At 37.3% G+C, this 25513-nt stretch overlaps 1 protein-coding gene across 1 annotated transcript in view; it reads left to right on the plus strand.

Moving 5' to 3' along the window:
* LOC5568919 (brain-specific homeobox protein) overlaps positions 1-24768 on the plus strand; it is a 32498-nt gene extending 7730 nt beyond the window's left edge. Inside the window, exons 2-5 of the mRNA XM_001658191.2 lie at positions 8058-8260; positions 8459-8627; positions 8772-8905; positions 24059-24768. Coding sequence (XP_001658241.2) covers positions 8058-8260; positions 8459-8627; positions 8772-8905; positions 24059-24483 — 931 coding nt within the window. The 3' untranslated portion in view covers positions 24484-24768. The remainder of the gene's footprint in view (positions 1-8057; positions 8261-8458; positions 8628-8771; positions 8906-24058) is intronic.
* Positions 24769-25513: the final 745 nt, after the last annotated feature.

Here is a 25513-nt window from a genome sequence, read left to right on the forward strand (position 1 = left end):
AGTTCGATCATTCCCTGCCTCGTGAAACCCGGAAAGATTAAGCATGCCGAACCTGAGGTCATTGGCGTAGGAACAGGGGCCCGCTCCAGGATCATCCAGGCCCCCCCAAGAATTTTTGATACTAATAAAAATTAAAATAAAAAAAATACAATATAACACGAATCAAAAACTTTTGGCTCTTGTTATTGACAAAAATCTCTTCTGTAAGTAGTTGCGTTATTTAAGAGAAAACCTCGATTAACTTACACAACATCAGCGTGGCGGTTCTGACTTGGAATATCGCGACAACCGAAAGCTTAATCGTCCGGCTGTCGATCGATTGGTTACTATTAGAAGTAGCTTCTTATTGTATGCGATAAGCGCATGTTTTTCGACATCTTCGTTGCTAAAATACCGTGGTACGAAAAAACGTCAATATCCTGTAAATTTGATTTCTGAAATTATTTTTTCTTTCTGAATAATCCAAATAATGCTGATTCAGCATTAAGCAGCATATTCACTGCATTGTGCTTTCTCATGTGTTCGGTGATGTTGATTTTTCCTATGAGAATTCACTGAATATTACTAAGATTACAAATACAAGTACATTAACTTCAACTCGTATAATGTCCGAAAAAATAGACAAAACTACTAAAGGAATTTCTCAGACAATACATAGCGCGATAATAAGGCTTAACTTTCAAGGAATTTCGACATGGCCAACTTTTCTTCAGATGAATGGCAGTAATTTAACCTGTTTTTTATTATTAATAGAATATGTATGATCAAAATCCTCAAGGAATATTAAAAGGTGTCTTCAGAAGTTTTGCAAATCTTTTGGAACTTAGTCAAATAATATTGTGGGATATGTTCATACTTTCAAAGCTTCAATTCCTCCTGGTGAACATCCATTCATTCTATGTCTACTTTTTTGCTTTTTTCAGGTTTATTTAAGAATTTGAAAGAAATTTTTTTTTTTTGAAATGTCTCTTGCATTCGAATCTTCAGAGGAAATTTGTTGGAAAACCCCAGGAAAACTTTTGCTTCCGAAATTAGCATAGTGGTAAAGGAATCTGTAGAGAAACGTGTACCGAAATAACTGGGAAGAGGAAAAGCATTTATTAAGATATTCATAAAGAAATTTGTTTTGATCTTCCTTAAAACACTTCTCTAGAAATAATGTAACCAATTATTGTCAGAATCCATATTCTTGGTTTGAATTTTTGTGCGATACGAGGGCAGAATTTCTAGAGGCTTTCTGGCTTTCTCATAGTGGTATTCCTGATTTTTGAAAGTCCATCAGGAATTCCTCAAAAAGTTTTCAAAGTAATTCAAAAGTTTCTCCTAAGATTTAAATTGATTAAAATCTTACACTACAAATATAACCTCAATGCAACTTTGGTAGTGCTCTTAAAAAACCGGAAATATTTTCGCGTTGAACTTCTACAGTGCTACAAAATAATCGATAATAGACACTTTAAAAAAATTTGTTTGAAGATGAAAAAAACAGTAGTAAATCCTACAGTAGTAAATCCTACAGTAGTAAATCCTACAGTAGTAAATCCTACAGTAGTAAATCCTACAAGGACCACTTAAGCTTTTGTGTGAGGTACATTGTCAACAAGTTTCAGAAATTCTACGGTTTAATTCTTGAATATTACGGCAGGAATTTATTAACTTTTAAAAAAATTATATTTAAGCTGCAATTAACCAAAAATCTACCAGCAAAATTCTTTCAAACCTTTTTTACATGTATTTCTCTGGAAATCTGATATGGAGTGATTCGTAGAGGAATTTGTAAAGCAATCCCTTAAAATATTGATAATTTCCTGGCGTAAAAAATAAAGAGTGTATACATTTTTAAATGATATTTATGGAAGAAATCTGAAATTACTATTGGGCTTACTTATTGAACCTGATAGAATAGGAGAATTCTTTTTTAGAAGTTCAAGAATGAATTGCAAAATCTTAGTAGATTTGATGTAAAATTTCTTCAAAAATTCCTAAAAGAATGGTTAGTGTGTTTTAAAATTCACTGGAAAATACTTAGATTAATCTCTGGTAAATTTTTCGGGAGAATCTTAGGAAACAATAATGTAGTTTTCTAAGAAATCCCTGAACAAATTATTCCGGAAATCTTAGAGTATTTTCACAGAAGAGATTTCGAAAGAACTGTTGAACATATTCCGCTAGAAAATTTATAGGAAAGTTAGAATTCTATAAATATTTCTTAGTCAGGGTTTTCGAGAGGGTTTTGAAGGAATGCTGGATGTTGCTAATTTATGTTGGAGAAATCAAAAAAAAAATATATTATCTGTGAAAAAATGCTGATAGATCTGCGGACAACTTCTTTGAGAAACATTTTTCCTATCGAATTTCTTTTAATTACTTATGAAATACTTGTGGAATTTTACAAGGAATCCTTGGATTAACACCTGGAAGAATCTTTTTTTTTTTTTGCAGGAAGTCTGGATAATTTTTTCTGCGATTTTTTTAAAAACTTCTGAAGAGAAACTTTAGCATGAATTTTTGGCGAACTCTTTGAAGAATTCGTGGAATGAATCCTTGCTTGGTGATATTGATGACATTTTTGGTGAGACTTCTAGAATTTAGTATACTATTTTGTTTGGAGAACTCCTCAATTATTCCTGAAAATCATTAACAAATTATTAATGAACAACTGGAGGATAATTTAAAGTAACAATTGATAAAAAGTAAATTGTAACAAGTACGTTGAGGACCTTCCAGTCGAAAATATTAAAAGAATTTATATGAGCTTGAGCTTGAGCTTGATTGGCCGCCCGTGGTTGCTACTCCAGTATCGCCAGATCAGCTGCAGTTACACAAGGAACCAACCGAATGACTGTTTGGGACTAACAGACACCCTCAGTGTATAAGTACTGGCGATCTTCTATTTTGAGGCAACAATAGCGCCTGCCACGTCAGAATGCAGACCAATGAGGGAAGGGGGAGGAATTGATGATGCATTGAACTGGCTCCCATGTAGACCGTATATTCCACTGCATCTACGCCAGTTCATGCGGGAGGGGTTGGGGCAAAGGCATGGCAGAGAGGTTTGCTATTTGGTTAGCAGACTGCCTATGTATCAGGCGTAAGGAAAGGCATGCTATAATGATGTTAGAGTGAAGCGTAGGAAAACGGTTTCTTGTCCGTTTCTGGTTCTAGCGATACAACTACAAAGTAGGAGGAAAGGGGCGAGCCTGGGATTGAACCCATGACCTTCTGCATATGAAGCAGAAGCGGTAGCCATTAGACCACCAACCCCGTTTGAGTTTTCGAGGAGTTTTCTGGTGATCATAAAGTCTGGGTATAATTTTTTGTGGTAATCCCAGGCGAACTCAGTGAAAACTGGTAAAGGAGTCATGGAGAAAGCACTGAAAAGTACGAAAATAATTCATGAAGAAATTCCCGTAGGAATTCACAGGGAAATCTTTTCAAAGCACATGGTTGATTACCTGAAAAAATCGTGGAAGCATCACAAAAGACATTCCTTGTGAGTTTTTTTTTGTTAGAATTCTTAAAGGATTTTATACTGGATTACAGAAATAATGAATCTTTTCCGTAGCGAAAATTGAAATTTATAAATATAAATGATGTACCACGAAATGAGACAAATAAATAAAACAATACAAATCTGTTAAAATTACGAAATTTGTGAAAATCTTGATTATTGCGACCGACGTTACTTCTGTAAAACAAGTATTTGCTAAGCCCCCCCTATGCCCCCTTCAGAAAAAAATCCTAGCTACGCCAATACCTGAGGTTATTGTTTCCCCTTTGAGCTAGGGATAATACGAAATTCAATAGAAGAATCATTGAACACAGTCCAAAAAAAATTAGGGCGTTCTTGATTTTTTTTCTTCTTAATATCCTAAACAAAAATCTCTAGATTTCTCAGGCAACGCGGCGAAATATTAAATTAATGAAATCTTGTAGACTACCAATAGTCTCTCGGACAAATTCCTAAATTAATTTCTGGTGAAATTCCTGGAAAAAGTCATGTCAAAATGCCGAGAATAATCCCTGACAACATTTTTCGAAGAAATCTTGAGAAATATATGTGCCCTTTGAGAAGGGTTTAGTTGAATTCTTGACGAATCATTTTTCAAAATCCTTATAAAATTACTTTTTTAGTTTTTCTAGGTATCTAGTTTCTAGTTTTCTTTCATTGGTTCCTAATTATCTTAATAATCTAATTATCCTAGTATCTTTTCGGTCAGTTTGCTTGGTATCTTCTTTCAAGCATGTGGTCTTTGAAGCTCCTATTTTTTAAAACATACCCACATTCAACCTTGTAAGGTAAAAGCTAAATGTTTAATAAATGAATTGCCCGAAAATGTTTAAAAAATCACATTTTGTGCAAATAAAAATGAAGAAAGTGACCACAACTTAATTTATTTTCAATACAACAAATCTTCTTAAGAAACTTATTGTACTATCTTAAACTATATATAACTTGGAATGTGTTGGAGATATTCGTCTCTAGTTCGATGAAACTCATAGTTAAAGCAGCGTATATGTTACGTCAGCTCCAATGCTGTAATAACATATTTTAATTGATTTCTCTACATGCTAATACCGTTTTAAATGTCTTATGACACAAAATCTCCAACCAAATGTATTGTATACACTACACACAAGCTATAAATCTCTCAATTAATTCTTAAACTACTTTACACTATTGGATGACAGTGTCGCCAATTTCACTAAAAACACTTGCTGATCCGTCGCAACAGAATGTTTGCCAGAAACTTGGATACAAAAAGATGCGTTAAGCTTGGATCATATCTTGAATGTTACTAAGTTCTTTTCGACTCAGTGGGCAGACACTAGAGATGGGCGACTCACTCACGAATCATTCAAAAGAGTCGACTCTCGAAAATGAGTGAACGAATCACGGTTCTTTTCAAAAGAGTCATGATTCATTTGTACCTAATATTTTGGAAGAGGGCTTAAAAGTTTACTAGGAATCAAATTTTCGAGTTGCAACTGTCATAGTCAAACAATTCGAACATGTATTAATAACACTGCGGAACACGGTTTTGTCTCAAGAACCAAAATACCGATATTTACTAAATTAAGGGTTGCTGAGTCCATTGCCGTTTTCAGAAATATCATGGCACGTCTAGTTTTTGAGATATTGACGGTTGAAAATGCTAAATTTGACTGTTTCAGCCAACTTGCATGCAAGTTTTCCAACTTGTACGGCAATTCGTTTGCTCAATTTGTCACAGAATTCAAACTTTATGCATAGAACAATAATTATCAACGAAGTACATAATATTTTCGATGGTAAAATGTTATTTTTTGGTGGTTCAGAAAAGTATTGTATTATGCCATATAAGGGAAACGAAGAATTTTATATGAAGACTGCAAACATGTTGAAAAAATAGATTTAACCTAAATTTTATCGTAAAATTTCAACTGATTTGTATCTAAATTAAAAGTTCAAGTCTTATTTAGCATGTTTGGTAGATTATATCACAAAAAAGTTTGATAAATCATACTTTAAATTTCATGTAAACATCAATAAAACCAGTGTTTCATACAACTTTGGCGACCTGTGGCTAAAAATTGTGACGTGCTGGAACATTTCTGAGAACGGCATCAGATTCAGCGACCCAAAATCTACTAGAGACACATAATTTGATCCTTGAGACACGCGAAAGTGTCATTTTTGTTACGCTGTGTAATTAAAGCCACTGTACGAAAAATATTCTCATTCAAAAACTGTTATACTTTTTGTTTCTTGTGTAAAATACATGATTTATTTTTGGTTTTATAAAAGAGTCACCGAATCGATCAAAAGAGTCGATTCACTTTTGTGAGTGAGTCACCTACGACTCGCTCTTAAAATTTGATCATTTTGCCCATCTCTAGCAGACACGATATACTTCTGACGAATTCCATGGCAAATCGGTCAGTCACAGAACTCGACCATCTTAGATTTGGATCAAATTTTGCACATGTTTTCGATATGGTAAAATAAGTGCTTTCCATAGAAAAAATGATCATTTTGACTCAAGTATAACTTTTGAAAATGGCCTATACATTTTTGCATGCAACTTATTTGAAAAATTCTAACTCCGAAACTGTTGATTTTGGAGAAAAATGTTATATGAAGAAGTTGTAGTGAACCGTTTGGACTATAAGAAAAAAATATACACTGAAAAAATATTTTATTTATTTTCATAACAAATTAATAAATAAAACTTAAATTTTAAATTACACAAAAACCCCATTTTTAATATTTTTCAAATTTTCACTATTTAATCTTGATAGTAAACAGATGTTTGGGACAAAGTTTCATGATGGAGAAATTTAAAAAAAAAAGTTTTTCTAAAAACAACTTATGGTCGATTTTCAAAATTTTGATATTTTGTCAATGTAAATACGTTCTGATGATACAGTAAGCATCTTGAAATGATTTGAAGCCATGATGATCATATGAATAATTTCTCTAGAAGTAGCCATTTTAGAATTATATCAAGTTTAATGCAAAAAATATTATTTAAAGATAAAAATATGCCATTTTTATAAGTTATTCGCGTTTCTCCATTAATAATAATACGTTTTCGAGAGTAAAGACCATATTTCTTTCCACTTACTTATTTTCCTTGATGTAAATCGAGAATAATCAATCAATCAATGAAAATGGCCTATTTTAATATTAAAATAATATTTTATGCATTAAACTCGATATAAATCTAAAATGGCTACTTCTAGAGAAATTATTCATATAATCATCATGGCTTAGAATCAATTCAAGATGCTTACTGTATCCAAAGAACGTATATATTTTGACAAAAAATCCAAATTTTGAAAATCGTTAAAAAGTTGTTCTTAGAAAACCTTTTTATTAAAAATTTTCCATCATGAAACTTTGTCACAAACATATGTTTACTTTCAAGATTCTATGGTAAAAATTTAAAAAATATTAAAAATGGGGTTTTTGTGTAATTTAAAATTTAAGTTTTATTTTTGATTTTTTAATGAAAATAAATAAAATATTTTTTCAGTGCATATTTTTTTCTTATAGTCCAAACGGTTCACTACAACTGCACCATAGAACATTTGTCTCTAAAATCAACAGTTTTGGAGTTAGCATTTTTCAAATAAGTTGCATTCAAAAATGTATAGGCCATTTTCAAAAGTTATACTTGAGTCAAAATGATCAATTTTTTATGGAAAGCACTTATTCTGCCATGCCAAAAACATGCGCAAAATTTAATCCAAATCAAAGACTATCGAGCACGATTTTTATTTTTTCGACTCATTCTGGATGGAATTCGTCTTCTATGCTCAGGGAAGTCTAGGATAATTCTACACAGATAAAAATATTTAAGTTTTTATGTAACGTAAACAGAAGAGCTTAGTAGAAGTAAATCAAATTCATGTTTTGCTACAGCATCACGTTTGATTTTCAACTAAAGATGCTTGAATGTTACATGATCATGTAAAATTAAAGTACATTCGATTGAAAAATTAGCGATTTGTCGTTGACATTTCAGTTTATTTTGATGCTCCAAATATGTGCATGAAAATAAACTGAAATTTACAACATATTTTTAGCTGTGTATTACGAAAAGATTCTAGACCAACCGAGAATTGAACCCAGACACCCGCAAATAATAGCTTTGCTTAGTATCTACGGGCTTCACCAGAAGGCTGAGATCCACTAAAGCCTTTATCAGTCTTGTCCGTTTCCCGAGTAACCCGTTTTCGTCCATAATGTTCATGGATCGTATATGAAGTTAAAATTGGATTTATTCTAATTTTAAGTTTTTCATAAAAGAAAGAGTAATCCCTGAAACCTACAGGTCTCAAGACTCATATTCGAAGGAATATAGCTAGATTATTTGCCTAGATCAGTACCTTTTCCATGACTCTTTTTAATTGTCATGCCTAAAACACAATTTTATTACGCTTTGATATTTTAATTTTAATATTACATATAAAAAATTAAACAAGTTATCAATCTATAAAATCAATGACATTTGGAATTTGGAGCAACTCATATAGAGCAAATATTAAAAAAAAATCTCTCTCCCAATTAGGTACAACAAACTTCCTCTGAACAATCAAGGTGGTCCCCAACAAAGTGGTCCACCAGGGCCCCAGTTCAGCACCCCAAACCCGACTGTCATCTATCCAGGAGGACCGTATGGCGATCCAGGCTATCTACAAATGGCACTCGGTGCCTATCTGGCTCCATCGGCCAGTGGCTACAAAACAGTAGATCCATACTTTCTTTCCCAGGGTAAGTCTCGGGAATTGATTGTGTCACATCATTCCTGCCTAATTTAATTGTTGGAAAAGTTTTTCCTGTGTTTTAAGCACAGGTCAGCATATGCTCGAACGAGAGTAAGTGCAAATCGGACGAAAGTGTTTTGTGTTGATTCAATTACGATCGAAATTGATTTTTGGTTTGGTTTTCATTTTTACTTCTGCATACCAGCGGGCCTTTTTGCCGGATCTCCTTTGTTCCCGGGAGGTGGTTGTCCGGACATAGCACTTGGCCTAGGCATGGGAATGAGCGCACTGAGGCACTGTCGGAGGCGGAAAGCACGAACCGTTTTCAGTGACCCCCAGCTGACCGGACTGGAGAAGCGATTCGAAGCTCAACGGTGAGTAATGATGTGTTCTTTATTTTTCGCACAAAATTTGATAATGTGTTTATAATTATGATATGATCGAAATCAATTTATATATGTAAACCCACAGAGCAGGAGTTGTTTGATATGTGCGTATTTTTCTTCTCTTCATCCTAGATATTTATCGACCCCCGAGCGAGTGGAGCTGGCGTCGGCTTTGGGTCTTAGTGAGACCCAAGTTAAGACGTGGTTTCAAAATAGACGAATGAAGCACAAAAAGCAGCTCCGGCGTCGAGAAATCAATAATGCTGGTGAGTTTCCGAATCGTAAGTTCTTCCTTTCATGTTTAACAGGAGGCGGCAGTAATTTAATTAAGAAGAACGTCTTGAAAGTTGTAAACTGGTTCTGGCCCCATTGTTGTGGGAAGGGACTTTTAGTAGACGGGCTTTTGTGCATTCGAAGCAAAGAAGCTGGTTTTCGTTTAGTTGAATGGGCTTCTGGGTTATTTCTAAGAAAAGACGATAATTAATTGAATTTCTTACTAGTTGACCATTCTTCTAGAGAGAAAAGAGTTATTTCCTTAGGAACTGGAGTCCTAATCACATACTTTTGATGTTTCTTATTTTACGAAATTAGAAAATCATGTGAATTTAACATCAAAAACATGTAAGAAAAAAGCCTAACTCCACCTAATCATATGGAACACTTTTCGAGGCAATAGAGATTTGTAACGGCTTTTGTCTAAAATTATGAATAGTTTTATTTGACATTAGCGCCAATATTTCACCTCTGAATATTCTATGTAATTTATTACCGAGGTGGCAGCTTCATAACTATCTTAAAAATTATTTTCAATCGTTTGTAGGACCTTCTTCTTGGTATTACAACTACTAGTCCTTTGGAGAGGGGCCTTCCTTAGCCAAGTGGTTAGAGTCCGCAACTACAAAGCAAAGCCATGCTGAAGGTGTCTGGATTCGATTTCCGGTGGGTCAAGGATCTTTTCGTATTGAAAATTTCTTTGACTCCCTGGGCATAGAGTATTATCGTACCTGCCACACGATATACGAATACGAAAATGGCAACTTTGGCAAAGAAAGCTCTCAGCTAATAACTGGGGAAGTTTCAAGCATTATCAATATCAAGTTTAGTTTGTAATGAATTGTTAACATCAAGATCAGAGTCAATATACGTTTCATATATATTCCAGTCGGCTCGAAAATAATTGAAAGTGGAGCTGATAGGATTGAGAATCGCTTCATGGGATATTTGAAATGTAACAGGTACATGATCAGAATCAAAATCAGCATGAGTAACTAATTGGCTAATTGGAATTACTTTGAGAATTATTCCATGACCAATGTTTGGCATTAAAGGCACCAATGACAAAAAAATTGACTTATTGCGAGTCAATTTTCGCAAGTCAGTTCGGAGCAAATTATTGCTGTTCAGAGCATTGAAAAGGCAAATAGTATATTATATTAGTATGAAAGTATATTTACCAACTGAAACACCTAAAGATTCAAAAACTTTAGTTTCAAATGACGAAAACAGTTGATGTTTTATACTCCTATGAATGATGATTACAACTCCCCCACATGCCCCATCAAGTCGATCATTACGATAAACAAAAAAGTTAGGATCTCTTTTGAGTTTAGATCCAGGTTATAAATACGTTTCGATAATAACTGCTATATGCACGTTATTAATTGTAAGAAAATTAAACAGCTCGTCCTCTTTACCATTCAGAGAACGAGCATTCCAATTTGAAATATTTAAATTATTATTTGGATCCATTAGAAAAACGTAATCCAATAACAATTTGATTTGTAAATTTTACACCAACTTGGACTGCTTTAGTCATAGTGGTGGCTTTGAACATTGCATCAATCATTAGATTCAATTGTTCAGTTAGAAAATTAAAATCAGAGGCAGACATATCAATTGAAGTGGGAACATTATCTGATGATTTCCCATTAGAATTTTCGGTAGACGAAGAAGCCGAGTAGGAGTTACCTGTGGCGGTAGGGTTTTTTTCCTTTTGATTTGAAACAAGTAGAATGGGTACTCATAGTACGAATAGGGGAGGAGTTCAAATTACCTGCTACAATATCGGCAAAGGATTTTCCGTGGGTAGATTGAAAGATTCGAACGGCTACCCAAGGGATTAAAATTAATTTGTGAATGAGCATGATTATGATCTTCCTGATGGGTATGATTCATGATCAAGCGATCGTTAACTGAAAAATGAGCCTTGCTCGATACTCTATCAGGAAAATTCCGGAAACGACCGTTATCGTGACGGATATTATCTTTCATCTGCCTGGCACGAGCCTCAACGACTCTCTTGCGCGAAGGGCAAAACCAAAAATTTGTTAGTGGCTGCTTGGGCACGTCAGGAGTTAATCATCAATATTAACCTCCTTTTCCCGAGCAGCCTAGATAGCCGCGTAGTGTCGGTAGCGGTTGTTTCAACTGGCTAAGAATTAACACTACGGATTGCCTGTTCCGGTGGTAAAAGTCCACCTCACAGGTGACCCCTAATTTATGGTGTGATGCGTACCGTGCCTAAGAATGAATGGTTAGGGGGGTCTAAATAAAACCTAACCGCAAACGGAGCCTGTGGGGTACCAGGGCGCCCTCCACAGTATTGAGTCCTTCCTGTGCTACCCGGAGCAATGGTGCAGGTGACCTTGTGTTTCTCCGAGATAATCGGCTGCCCTTCTTCAGTCTCTATCTTGAGGCTTAATAAGGGTGGGATTATGAATATGTTGACATTTAATTTAAATTATCACCTATATGGATTCGCATTATGCGTTTTACACAGTGTATTCTGTGCTCTTTCGCCTTTGGCGACTTTAAATAGATACCGATCTGGTTTTTTCGTTGCTGGTCTTTTTCGTGCTGAGATTGCAAAAAGCTCAATCCTGCCTAGTTTGGGTAGTGGCTACGGTTAGGTTAGCTCAGATCAATCTTCAGCATAAAAGAACAGCAACGATCAATCTTTGCAGACTCATGCAAAATGGTGCAGCCCAAGTGGCGCTAGTTCAAGAACCCTACTTTCGTAGAGGGAACTTCTATCTAGGTAACCTTGTGGACCCAGTTTTTGCTACTTTTAGCAAGCTTGAAATGGCAAACTCGCGCTCCATGCCCCGCGCATGCGTGCTCGTTAATAAAGCAATCGTTGCTACACTCATTTCTGAGTTAACTACCAGAGATGTATGTGCTGTCACAATCGATGTTTCTGTTGGTGACCTCAACAGGAAATACGTCTATTGTTCGGTATATTTACCACATGATGAACCATCCCCAACGGATGACTTCAAACGAGTTGTCGTACACTGCGTAACAAAAGGCCTTCCGCTGATTGTGGGCAGTGATGCCAATGCTCATCACATCATCTGGGGCAGCTCGGATATCAATTTGAGAGGCTCCAGTCTGATGGAATACTTAAGTAGTACAGACCTTGGATTACTTAACATAGGCAATCGCCCAACCTTCATGGTTTCTAATAGAGAAGAAGTGTTAGACATAACGCTCTGCTCGAATAGAATCAGTCACGAGTTGACGAATTGGCATGTATCAGATGAGGAATCATTATCTGATCATCGCTACATCTTCTTTGAACATTCAAATGTAACTGCGCAGACTTTGCGTTTTTAGGAATCCCCGGTCAACAAACTGGGAACTCTACATTGAATTGGTTGCGACCAAATTTCATGGATATTCTCCGTCCATTGAAAATCCAAGTGATCTGGATGATGCCGTTGATACTACAACATCCTACATTATGGAAGCTTTTGAAGAAGCATGTCCTCTGCGGTCTGTAAAGACTACAAGAGGGACCCCATGGTGGAATTCCGATCTGACTAGACTCAGGAAACAATGTAGAAGGAGTTGGAACAGACGCCGTTCAGCTGGATCAGAGTCGTTCAAGTCAGCTCGCAAGGCTTACAAGAAGGCTCTTCGTTCTGCTGAACGATCCGGCTGGAAAAACCTTTGTACAAATGTTTCCAGTTTGAGTGAAGTCAGTCGGTTGAACAAAATTCTTGCAAAATCTAAGGATTTCCAAGTGAACGAAATTCGCTTACCTAATGGTGACTTTACTTCTTCCGATGAAGAAGTTTTAGAATGTTTATTCAATACACACTTCCCCGGATGTGTGGACATAGCATCTACGGATGAATCAAATGTCTTTTCATGTAGTTACGAGTCTCTGGCCTCGGCTCGCAGTATCGTAACTACTGAATCGATTCAATGGGCACTTAATAGTTTTGCTCCTTTCAAATCTCCAGGAGCGGATGGGATTTATCCTGTTCTGCTCCAAAAGGGATTTGAGTTTATCAAACATGTTTTGAAAAAGCTACTTGTAAGCAGTTTTGCTACCGGGTACATTCCCAAATCCTGGCGTGATATTACTGTAAAGTTTATCCCAAAAGGAGGACGTGCGTCGTATGAGGAAGCGAAGAGTTTTAGACCAATCAGTCTGACCTCTTTTCTTCTGAAATGTCTGGAACGGATTATCGATCATCACATCCGTGATGTTTATTTGGCAAACATGCCTCTTCATGTGAATCAACATGCTTACCAATCTGGAAAGTCCACTGTGACTCTTTTACACAAAGTTGTATACGATATCGAGAAAGCATTCGCTCAGAAGCAATCGTGCTTGGGTGTTTTCTTGGATATTGAGGGTGCCTTTGATAACGTGTCTTTCGATGCCATATTGGAAGCCGCACGAAACCATGGGCTACCTACAATGATTACCAATTGGATTCATCAAATGCTCAAAAACCGACATCTCTTCTCGACATTGCGTCAATCAGCGATTCGAAAATTGAGTGTTTGCGGATGCCCCCAAGGGGGAGTCTTGTCACCACTTTTGTGGAATCTCGTAGCAGATACGCTATTGAGGCAACTCAATAATTGCGGTTTTCCAACTTATGGATTTGCCGACGACTATCTAGCTCTGATAGTTGGTATGTGCATAAGCACCCTATTCGACCTGATGCAAAGTGCTCTTCAGGTAGTCGAGAGTTGGTGTCGCCAATATGGCCTTTCGGTTAACCCGAATAAAACATCTATTGTTCTTTTTACGGAAAGACGAAACCGCGATGGAATTCGACCTTTACGTCTTTTTGGCACTGAGATTAATGTGACTGATCAAGTAAAGTATGTCGGAGTCATTCTAGATTCCAAACTTTCATGGACACCTCACATTGATTTCAGAGTCAAAAAAGCTTGCATGGCCTTCGGTCAATGCCGGCGAACCTTTGGTAAAACTTGGGGCCTCAAACCCAAATATATCAAATGGATTTACACAACAGTTGTTCGACCAATATTGGCATATGGATGTCTTGTGTGGTGGCAAAAGGGCGAAGTGAGAACAATCCAATCAAAATTGGGCCATCTCCAAAGGATGTGCTTGATGGCGATGTCTGGTGCGTTCTCTACAACTCCCACAGCAGCGCTCGAGGCCCTTTTCGACGTTGCGCCACTACACATATATCTTAAACAAGAAGCACTTTCTTGCTCTTACCGTTTATGGGTACTGGATCTACTGGAGAAAAATCCAGTGAATCGTAGATCTACACACACTTCGTTGTTTCCACTTTTGGTGAATTGGGACAAAATTGTCCTTGCTCCAAGTGATCTCACAATTGCTTGTAACTTTCCTTACAGGACATTTACCACACAATTCCCTTCACGGGAAGAGTGGACGTCTGGCTATTTGGAAAGAAGTATATCAAACAATATAGTATGTTACACTGATGGCTCCCTTCTTGAAGGTAGAGCTGGTGCAGGAGTATATTCTCGTGAGCTAAGGCTGAATCAGTTTTACTCACTTGGTAGAAACTGCACCGTTTTTCAGGCGGAAATATTTGCTCTTATGTGTGGAGTGCAATCAGCACTTCAACAGCGCGTAATGGGTAAAGTCATATACTTCTGTTCAGATAGTCAGGCTGCTATAAAAGCTCTCGCTTCGGCCAACTCAAGGTCGAAGCTTGTTATCGCATGTCGAACTCAAATTGAGGAACTGAATTCAGTCAACTCTGTAAACCTTGTATGGGTACCTGGCCATTCTTCCATCGCTGGAAATGAATTGGCTGATGAGCTAGCTCGCGATGGAGCATCGCATGACTTCATTGGCCCTGAGCCGGCTATTCCAATTTCGAAGTGCTGGGTGAAGCTTCAGATAAACTCTTGGGCGGCAACTCAGCACAAGCAATATTGGAATAGTTTGGAGTCGTGTCGTCAAACAAAATTGTATATTACTGAGCCATCTCCAAAGGTGGCGAAGTATTTAACAAATCTGTCAAAGCAGAATTGCAGTCTCTTGGTCAGAGCGTTGACAGGCCACTGCCGACTCAACTATCACATGGCAAATATTCAGCGTGCTGACTCATTTGTGTGTGATAGTTGTGACTCCGATTATGGAACTTCGTATCACCTGATATGTAACTGTCCAGTTTTTGCGCAAATGCGATTCCAATTACTTGGTAAACACTTATTAAGTGAAACTGAATACAGAAGCCTGAATCTTCAGGACATCCTGTTATTCTTAACCCGCTGTGGTAATGAGCTATAGGCTCTCTTTACGCTCACGCGTTTTGCAGTGCCCTTTTTAGGGCGCTGTTCGAACCCATTGTGGTATGGAGCTACATGCTCTCATTTCGCTTATGCGATCTTCCCTCTTCAAGGGACCCACTTCTATTTCCTCCCATCTTTCCCTTCCCTTTCCTCTCCCATCGGGTAGATGATGAAATAGGCTCAAATATGGCGATGGCACAAATCTCCCAACTGGTGGGGAACGTGCCTTTGGAGCCGGCCTTCTGATACCTGATAGGATCTCTTTTGAGTTTAGATCCAGGTTATAAATACGTTTCGATAATAACTGCTATATGCACGTTATTAATTGTAAGAAAATTAAACAGCTCGTCCTCTTTACCATTCAGAGAACGAGCATTCCAATTTGAAATATTTAAATTATTATTTGGATCCATTAGAAAAACGTAATCCAATAACAATTTGATTTGTAAATTTTACACCAACTTGGACTGCTTTAGTCATAGTGGTGGCTTTGAACATTGCATCAATCATTAGATTCAATTGTTCAGTTAGAAAATTAAAATCAGAGGCAGACATATCAATTGAAGTGGGAACATTATCTGATGATTTCCCATTAGAATTTTCGGTAGACGAAGAAGCCGAGTAGGAGTTACCTGTGGCGGTAGGGTTTTTTTCCTTTTGATTTGAAACAAGTAGAATGGGTACTCATAGTACGAATAGGGGAGGAGTTCAAATTACCTGCTACAATATCGGCAAAGGATTTTCCGTGGGTAGATTGAAAGATTCGAACGGCTACCCAAGGGATTAAAATTAATTTGTGAATGAGCATGATTATGATCTTCCTGATGGGTATGATTCATGATCAAGCGATCGTTAACTGAAAAATGAGCCTTGCTCGATACTCTATCAGGAAAATTCCGGAAACGACCGTTATCGTGACGGATATTATCTTTCATCTGCCTGGCACGAGCCTCAACGACTCTCTTGCGCGAAGGGCAAAACCAAAAATTTGACTTATGATTGCCCTTGCAATTGGCGCATAAGAACTTATCGGTATCTTCCATCACTGGACAGACGTCCTTGGCGTGAGAAGACTCTCCGCAAATCCTGCATTTAGCATCCATGCGACAATTTTTTGTACCATGATCCCACTTTTAGTACCGACGGCACTGAGTGGGGTTCTGGTTATTTCCTCCAGGTTTCTGGAAATGTTCCCACGTCACACGGACATCGAACATGAGTTTTGCTTTTTCTAAAGCTTTAATATTGTTTAGTTCTTTTTTGTTAAAGTGAACTAAATAATATTCTTGAGAAAGCCCTTTCCGAACAATGCCAGATTGGGTTCTCTTTTACATAATGATTACTTGGACTGGGGAAAATCACAGTAAATCGTTTATTCCATTTTTTGATCTCTTCAGGTGACTTATAGTCACTTGAGAGACCTTTCAAGACAACTTTGAACAAACGTTCAGTTTTGTCGTCATAAGTAAAAAAATTGTGCTTCTTCTCTTCAAGATGTTTGAGAAGAAGTTCGCGATCTTTAAGAGTTTCCGGCAAAACGCGACAGTCTCCTTTCTTTGCGATTTCCCTAATGGAGTTCAAGATCTCCTGCCTAAATCCCCCAAATTCGGAAAAACTGACCACGATAGGCGGTACTATTTGCTTCCTCACTTGAATCAAAGAGCCTGGGCTAAAGGCTGCTTCGATTTGGTGTTCGGAAAATTTGTCTAGAGCATCGAACTGATTGCTCATTTCGATACAATTATTCATTTCACACTTGGAAGAAAGTTCGCATTCCGGGGAAACGTCCTTTCTTCCATTCTTGCCACGTTCAGTGACAGTTTTAAACCCCACTTTTTTGGAAAGAAGTTGTGATTCACCCTTCCTTTTGTTAGTTGTTGATACCATGTTTAGTGAATAAACGAAAGAAGACGTGACCTTCGAGAGGTTTTTTCCCAAGACGGTGTCCAAGAAGGATTACCACCGCTAGCTTTCGCCAACGGGTCCAACGAAAATCGAAGGCACGGGTCCAAACGGATCGTAAAGGGATCAACAGTAGAAAAAATAATACTGAAAAGTACTGTTTTAGTGGCTCCATCCCATTACCCCGAACGCCACTACCCCGAACATCACTACCCCTAACGCCACTACCCCGAATGAGCCATTACCCCGAATAATATGAGATACAGTGAAGTTTCTTGTTTTGCGGCCGAAAATGTGTCTCTAATGAAAACTGGTAATTAATGGCGCGTAAAATTCGTCGGTAAAATGTTCATCATATATTTTCCCTTCTTTTATATGTCAGCTATTCTTTCGAAATATCTTGTTAGCAACTACCTTCTTCTAATTATTTCTGAGAGAGTGCCTCTTTATCAACTCAGTGGGCACCTTCGCAGTTCAAGGGTTCATTCACAAATTTCATGACGCCAAAAATTGCTATTTTTTACACCTACGCACCCCCTCGTACCATTTTTGGTATGGAAATTTCACATGTTATGTATGGCCTGTAACATTTTGAGGACAACCCACAGCATTTGTTGCCCCCTTCAGCGTTACGAAATTTGTGAATGGGCTTTTAATAAAATAAGCCTTTTATTGACTGAGGGAATTCTTTGACAATTTACCATTCTTATACATGTGCCTCTATGCCCAGTGTTGCCAAGGCAATGCTCAACGCCCATAACCCTCAATATGGTCTTGCTGAACAGCTGCGTGCTCACCGGTATTTGTATTTCTTGGTGGTTTCCATATTTCAATTTTGTTTTTAAACAAATATTTTCCTTTCTCTTGAATATAGGTTGTGCCAAAGCATCACGTTGTTACAGTGATCATTCACGTCATAGCTGCAAACATTTCACCAGAAATTTGCCTTTCTTTCTCAAATAGGCTGTTCTTTCAAGATTTCGTTGGATAAGCTAGTCACTAATACCGTGACATGCTCTATTACCGTGAGGTTAAAAAAACTCAAGTTTCAATCGATCAGATAAAAATAACGTATGATTATTTTCAAGTCTTTCATGTTTTATATAGTAGACCGTTTTATATACTTTGCATAAAAAATATGACTTGAACCATTTTGAAAATTTTAACCATAGTTACAGTTGATGTTGTCAAGCATACCAGTGTTCCAAATACCGTGCATCTGACCCCGACTGCCGGGTCACATTTTGAAACATCTCTCAATTGAACGAGCGAAGCGCATCAAAAATAAAACTTTTGTATCAAACAACGTATTGAGGTGTGCATGATTGATACGGGAAATAAAATATATATTTCACTTCGCCATTTTGAAATTATAACTGAAACACGGTATTTGGAACACATAAGCAACCGTGCCCTAATACCGTGTATTGGCACCAGGCGATTACATTCTAACATTATTTTTGTTTGTTTGTGTGTGCAACTTTAGTTCAAGTTTATCATGGCTTTCTAAATACTACTTAATGTGCTAACGTTTATGATAATCATTTTAAAAAATAAGTAATATAATATGCTGGAAATCCACACAACTCCCAAATACACGGTATCAGTGGCGTAGCTAGGGTTTTCGGGGCCCGGTGCGGAGTTAAATTCGGGGGCCCTTCCAAATAAGGGTATGTACCAGTTGAACAGTCAATTAATCGAAACAATGATATACTTTCAATCAGTATCAATATTTAGGATTGAAAATATTGGATCTTGTGTTCATTTTTTGATGAAATTGTGTTTGATTTTTGTTTAGTAACCAAAATGTCAAATAATGAAGAGTAATATACCGATACGATCACTTCAGGGCTGATAGTGGCTAAGTGTCTAAAAAAAGGAACATTAGAGGTGTCATGCCTGAAAAATGAAACTAATAAGAGATTGGAAAAACTCATTTTGATATAGATTCCTCAAGTAATTCAACCAGACAACTCTGAAAGCATCTTTCTAAAGGTTTCTGTGGGATTCAGTGATTTTCTCCAGAAATTTCATTCGAATGTAATTGAAGTATTTGTTAGAAGTTTGCTTCAACTATTAATTCAAAGATTTCTTCAGGATTACATTGAACGATTCCTTCGCAGACTTTCCAAGGAATTCCTCCAGAATTTTCATTCGAGGTACATTGATAAACTCAACAAGAACTTTTTCCAAAGATACCCACAGTTTTTTTTTTTAAAGATTCCCTCAGAAAATTTTCCAAAGGAATTGTTTCAAGACTTTTCTATTATTTTGTCAAAGAAGATGCTAAGGACATTTTTCAGATGTTATTAAAGGGGATTCTAATCTAATCTAATCTAATCTAATCTAAGTGCTTGCACAGCCAATATTGAAAAGCATCCTGGAAATACTGAAATTGCTTCCAGTATTTTCTTGTCAGCATTAATATTTGCAACATATCAGTGATTTGATACAAATACTAAAATGGCCAGGCCCACTGTGCAGACTTGTGGTTTTGAAGAAAATTCGAAAAATTAAGGCGATCAGATTATTCACGAATGAATAACCGTTCCATAATGGGAGATAGGCAAAATCGTTGGAAGTGGCGTTGCTAAGAAAGTTATTGCGCACTCCATTGTTGTTTCCAATCCTTTTCCTGGGATGGGACATAGGTATTTTCCCGTATGTCCTGGCTCTAGAGCCTAGGCTATAGCGCCATTACTCGCTCTCAGATGTTATTAAAGGAGATTCCTTAAAAAAAACAAATATACTTTTAAACGAAATCGATATCACTGATGAAATACGTGGTAAATTCCTACAAGAGAAAAATCATTCAAAGATTCCCGGATAACTTCTGGACTCTTGAGAAAATTTTGGATAAGTATTCAGGAAAAATATTGATGCAAATATTCATAACTTACCCAACCAAAATTTTCAAAAGGAAACCCCTGAAAAATCTCGACTGGAACTCTTCAAAGAACTGCATCAATAATAGCTGTAACATTTTGTGGATTTTGTATTTAATCCAAATAAATTTTTAAATTGAAGAACCCAAGTAGAAATTACTTCTTTAATAATTCCAGAAATCTTTAAAAGCAATCCTTATTCATGGAGAAATTTATGATGAATACTTGGTTAGATTTATTGTGAAATCCTCTGAAAAAATCCTTAAAGATTTTGTGGAATAATCCCAGAAAGAATTTATGGAGCAATTCCTGGGATAATCAGTGGGGTAATTATTGAAGGATTGGCTCTGAAAATGGCTGGAAGTATTTCTGAAAAATTGCCATGAGAAAATTTCGAAGAACTCTTCTATGATTACACACACTCCGAAAAAATCATGTGATTTTACCTATTTTTGGATGCACATAAAAGAAACGAGCCGTTTGACGTGAATTTATGTCACATTTCAAATACCATAGCGTCTGATTCGGGAAATGCCGATCATAGTGACATCGTTTCCGTGTCCTTTAATGAGTAAAATTACATTTTTTGTTCAACACGTTCTGGACACGTTTTTTTTTTAGTTGTGTTTGATCCTTCGACCTTGACGCTTGCTCCTGCGGGGGCCGGCGATGAGAGCAGGATCGAACATGTCACGCATCGGTCGAGTAAAGTGAAAAAGTGCCGCGTTCGATTAGTTCTTTTTGATCTTTCGACGTTGACGCTTGCTCCTGGGCAGTGCGTCAAGAAAACCCGAGAAGTCGTCAGTTGTTTTCCCTCTCGGGTCGCGCGCCTATTTTCTCTGAGTGCTTTTATATAGCTGAGCAAACGAGTGAAGCTGAAAGTGGATTGTTGCTGCTCAAGGATGACGGATCAATTGGTGAGCTCGTTTCATTCTACTATTTCCAATCTATAAAATATGTATGACTGCATCTTTAATCGTTACAACGGTGATATGAAAATATGATTTTTCAAAAAACTATGAAAGTTTCGTCACTGTGCGTGTCGACATAAACTCTGATTCATAAATTATTTATGTCTATTTTTTTTCAAAACACCTTTTTCTCTTTACTTTTATTTTTAAAATTAAAAAAAAACTATGAATGGTTCGACACTACGAATGTAAACTTGCGAAAGGTTCACTTTATTCAACAAACTTTGAAAGGTTCGTCACCTCAAGTGTCGGCATAATTTTTCTCTACATAGGTATTGTTCATATCAAATGAATATATTTTATTTACATATTAGCATGCTTATATCTCACCAATAATTATTTATCATGGTCTAATCGCTTATCAAAGTGAATCCTGTGACCCAACGATCCTCCCCATTAACAAATATCCCTCCCAGTAACCTTTGTGGAGATGCAGAGGCAAACACGGTATCCAAATAGCAAAGGTTACACAGTAACATTCCTTCCCCCAATCCCACCTGACTGCAAGGACGTGGCCGGCGCCGTTATTGACCATGCATAAATAGAGGTACTGAATTATGCACACTGAAGAAGATTATGGCCAACCCCAGCCGATCTTCTAGTTGATTCTTTGTGCATTTTCACTGACTTCGGTCAATCACGGAATAGCAACCATTGATATGTGTAGTCAGTCTAAGCTAAGCTAAGCTAAGCTAATACATCTTCATGGACACGTTTTTGTGTCGTTTTATCATTTACATCATGTGTCATTCAGTCATATTATGAATTACGTCCACAGTAATTTTCATATTTTTAAGAGTGTATATATAAAAATACGAATTACGCCAATCGTAGAATAAACCTTTGTTATTTTCCTGCAAAAATTTCTGTTGAAAGATTTGTGGATACCTCAGTGTAATACCTGGAGAAATCGTTAAAACAATTTCAGATTATATTTTCGTGGTAATTTCGTTCTTGGACTGCTGAAGGATATTCTGGAACAAATTTTGAAGGAAATCCTATCTATGGAAATTTCAAGGCAAATTCCTGGGAGATTTGCTAGAAGAATGTCCATAAGAATTCTTGTGGGAATCCCTGGATAAATCTATGTACGTATACCTGAAGAAAATCCTTATTGAATGTCTAGAAAAATCCCTGTGGATGAAAATCTATAGAGTAGTTGCGTAGTAAAACCTGGAGCCTCAAGTATTTACATCAAAAATCATTCCAATGCGAAAAAATAAGAAGCACAATTTACATAGATTAGATCTTTTCCATAAAAAATAGACTTTACAGACTTTTGTTCACCTTTGCTTGCGTTTTCGAAATATGCTTTGGTACTTTTCAAGAGTGTATAAAATATTGTTCACAAATACCCATTTCGTTCAGCATATGGCTCATAATAAAATGTTTCTCAACCTGTTTATGGCTTCCTAAGATTCAAGCTATAGAGGGCCCCCTGATATTCGATGAGTAATAAAACAATGTATTTTTGAATCCAAAACCATGATGCCCAGTTTAAATGTACTGTTCTGAAATTTTGAAACGAACACTACCTTTACCAATATACTAGCTGATATAGGGGCCTCTACTCATAACTCATTCATGGCCCCTCCAAACCTGATTTTCCATGCCCCGATACATGTTAGTTTGTCAAAACTCAATTTCTAATAAATAGATGAAAAAAGGCGAGTCTAGTACACGACACTGAAGACGGCCTTACAGTTGAGGTCGAAATACGCGTATCTGTCAAAGGATACAAACTCTAGTGGGATTAAGAGGAAAATAACTATCATCGTTTTCAAAACCAGATTTGTTGTTCATGAAAATCTATCATTGCATTACACTTGCTATCTATAATGCAATGATAGATTTTCATGAGGATCTGGTTTTTTATTTTTGATGATTGTTGATGAATAATGGATTTTTGAGCCTTAAATGGTATAGTACTAAATTCGGTTTTTTCATCTACTTATAGGTATTCTACTAAACAGCTCGAAGATTTATTATCAATGTCTAATGCTATGAGATATTTCCACCATGATTTCGGGGCCCCTAAGAATCCGGGGCCCGGTGCGGACCGCACCCACCGCACCCCCATAGCTACGCTACTGCACGGTATTAGGCAACACACGGAATTAGAGCAGGTCACGGTATTTCCATATAAAACAGCTATTTTTTAAAGGAATATGTCCTGAAAGCATTAACTAAAGTGAATCCTGCTATAATTCTAATCAGAATTTTTCCCTTTTTTACCTACTTGTATTAAAACAGACTGGTCGCTTATGGATTTGCTCACCACTTTTCTGCCTCATAATTTCTTCATTGGCTCGAAAAAAAAATGTGGTTATCTCATCGAAATTTTAATTAATGATATTACAAACCAACGAAAGTTTTTACTGTAGCGGTAATCAGAGGCCGCCGTTTTTGTAACATGTACAAGTGTATTAACGTTTCCTTGCTATAGCGGAATGGTTACCTATCAGGATGGTCCTTAAGCGGGTCCATAGAACAACACTTGCAGCGACTATCTCAGGGTGATCTTCCATTACCATCGTTTACGAAACAAAATCTTTAAGAAGATCTTAATGCTAGTAGACCGACACTTACACAAATGCGTAAAGGAAGTGGGTACCGACGTCTAATAATAGACTTGACTACATCCTAAGTTTGTGCATATTATAGCTATCCCTTTCATGATAAATTTACCCTTCAGAGCATTACAATGTACAATTATCTCCTCGCTCTCTAACTAGAATAAGTCTCAAAATGTTATGCATTCGGGGTAGTGGCGTTCGGGGTAATGGCTTTCGCGATAGTGGCGTTCGGGGTAGTGTCATAGAGTCGTTTTAGTAGCACTGAAAAGTACCGTTTTAATTTTGGCACTGAAAAGTACTGTTTTTGTAGCACTGAAAAGTACTGTTTTATTGCTTTATGTAGTTTTAAAAAAAAAAACTTCCAAGAGCAGAGAAAATTCGTGTACGCATAGCACGAAGGTACGATGCGCACTGAAACAGTTACATCATTTTTTGCAAACGTAAGGCGTTCTGCAAATTTACGGGTTAACACATTTGAATGATTCACTATCTTTAGTATACACCTACTCAAAATGATAACATGTCACATATATATTTTTCAGAACCAGTTGACTTCTCACGGAACGAGTCTACCAATGGTGGAGCATCCGGAACTGGCGGTCCGAATGCATCCAATCAATCAATGTCCTCCGGAGTTACCGCCAACCGACTCAACTCCAGCGGAGCCAGCGAAAAAGCATTTTCAGTCTACAATAGCAATAGCAACGGCGGCAACAGCAACAACCATCTTCACCACCACCCACACGGTGGAAAACCGGGAAAACCACTGGGTCCGGCACCGCCACAAATGGGAGGTATCCTAAAAGGACTGCACGCCTCGGCAAACTCTTCGTTCAGCTTGGTACGGCGAGCTCCGATCAATGAGGGAGATCTGCTCAGTGACGAGGACGATGACTACGGTAATGATTCCGAAGACGATTGCAGCGACGTGGATATTGTCGGGGACGAGAAAGGCTACATGACGTAGATGTAGACCAATAGTCAATTCAGTATCAAAAATACTATCATTATCTAGTCCCCAATCAAGGTTTGTTTAATAGTGTTTTCTCTTGAAAAACAATGTACAGCGAAACAGAATCCATTTTGTACAAAAACGATCGTTATTTGGTGTGATCTCAGATTAGCCAACTTTACTATTTTTACGATTGTAAATTTCCAACCAGATAAGAGTGGTGCCATTGTATAAAATCTTCTGCATGTAAAGAGATCAGCTCTGAAATTCTAAAATAAACCAGTCACAACTTAGAGCCTATTCAATACACTAATTATTCATTACTTGGTAGCTTCGTATAATTACCGACCACAAAAGCGGATAAATTGGCCAATTTATTAACTCTAACTGATAATGTATATAGCGATGAGCCTCTACCATGATGACACATCACCATGGAAAATCTGTCCTCCCACTCTCATACATTGCATGTATCGTTTATGCGAGGGAAAAGCATAGGTCCCTCGTCCTTTCGGGGTTTTCACCACAACTACAATTCAAATGGATCGATGCGAGGCGGAGCCTCGGGATTTACAAACGTATGCGTATGTCGTTCCTATGTGACTTCGGCTATGTACGTTCCCGAAGCAGACTTCTACCCACACAAGCGAGCCAAGTCCTGATGTCTCTGTTAATATATAAGAAAGGATAATGGTAAGAATGCTTATATAAAAAAACTCCAAAGAGGATTTATACTGTTTTATGTCGTTATTTTTTTGTGTCGCTTGATAAGTCCGAGAGGGGGAAGTCAGCACACGACCGTTTACCAAGCAATCAGTGTCGTCAAGTCATGTTATTCTTATTTTTTTTTTTTACTCTGAACGCCGTTGTCGTCGTCGTCGGTTCTGGATTCTGTCCGTCCGTGGGGACATGCTGCTGCTGCTCATTAGGTCCAATTATGCTTGATGAAGATATGGCAGGTTGGATCGATGATGAGGCCGTTGTGGGGAGAAATGAATAGCGTCGTTCCAGCTGTTCTGGTCATATAATGTGGTGACTAGCAAGC

The sequence above is a fragment of the Aedes aegypti genome, chromosome 2, assembly GCF_002204515.2.
Source record: "Aedes aegypti strain LVP_AGWG chromosome 2, AaegL5.0 Primary Assembly, whole genome shotgun sequence".
Classification (NCBI taxonomy): domain Eukaryota; kingdom Metazoa; phylum Arthropoda; class Insecta; order Diptera; family Culicidae; genus Aedes; species Aedes aegypti.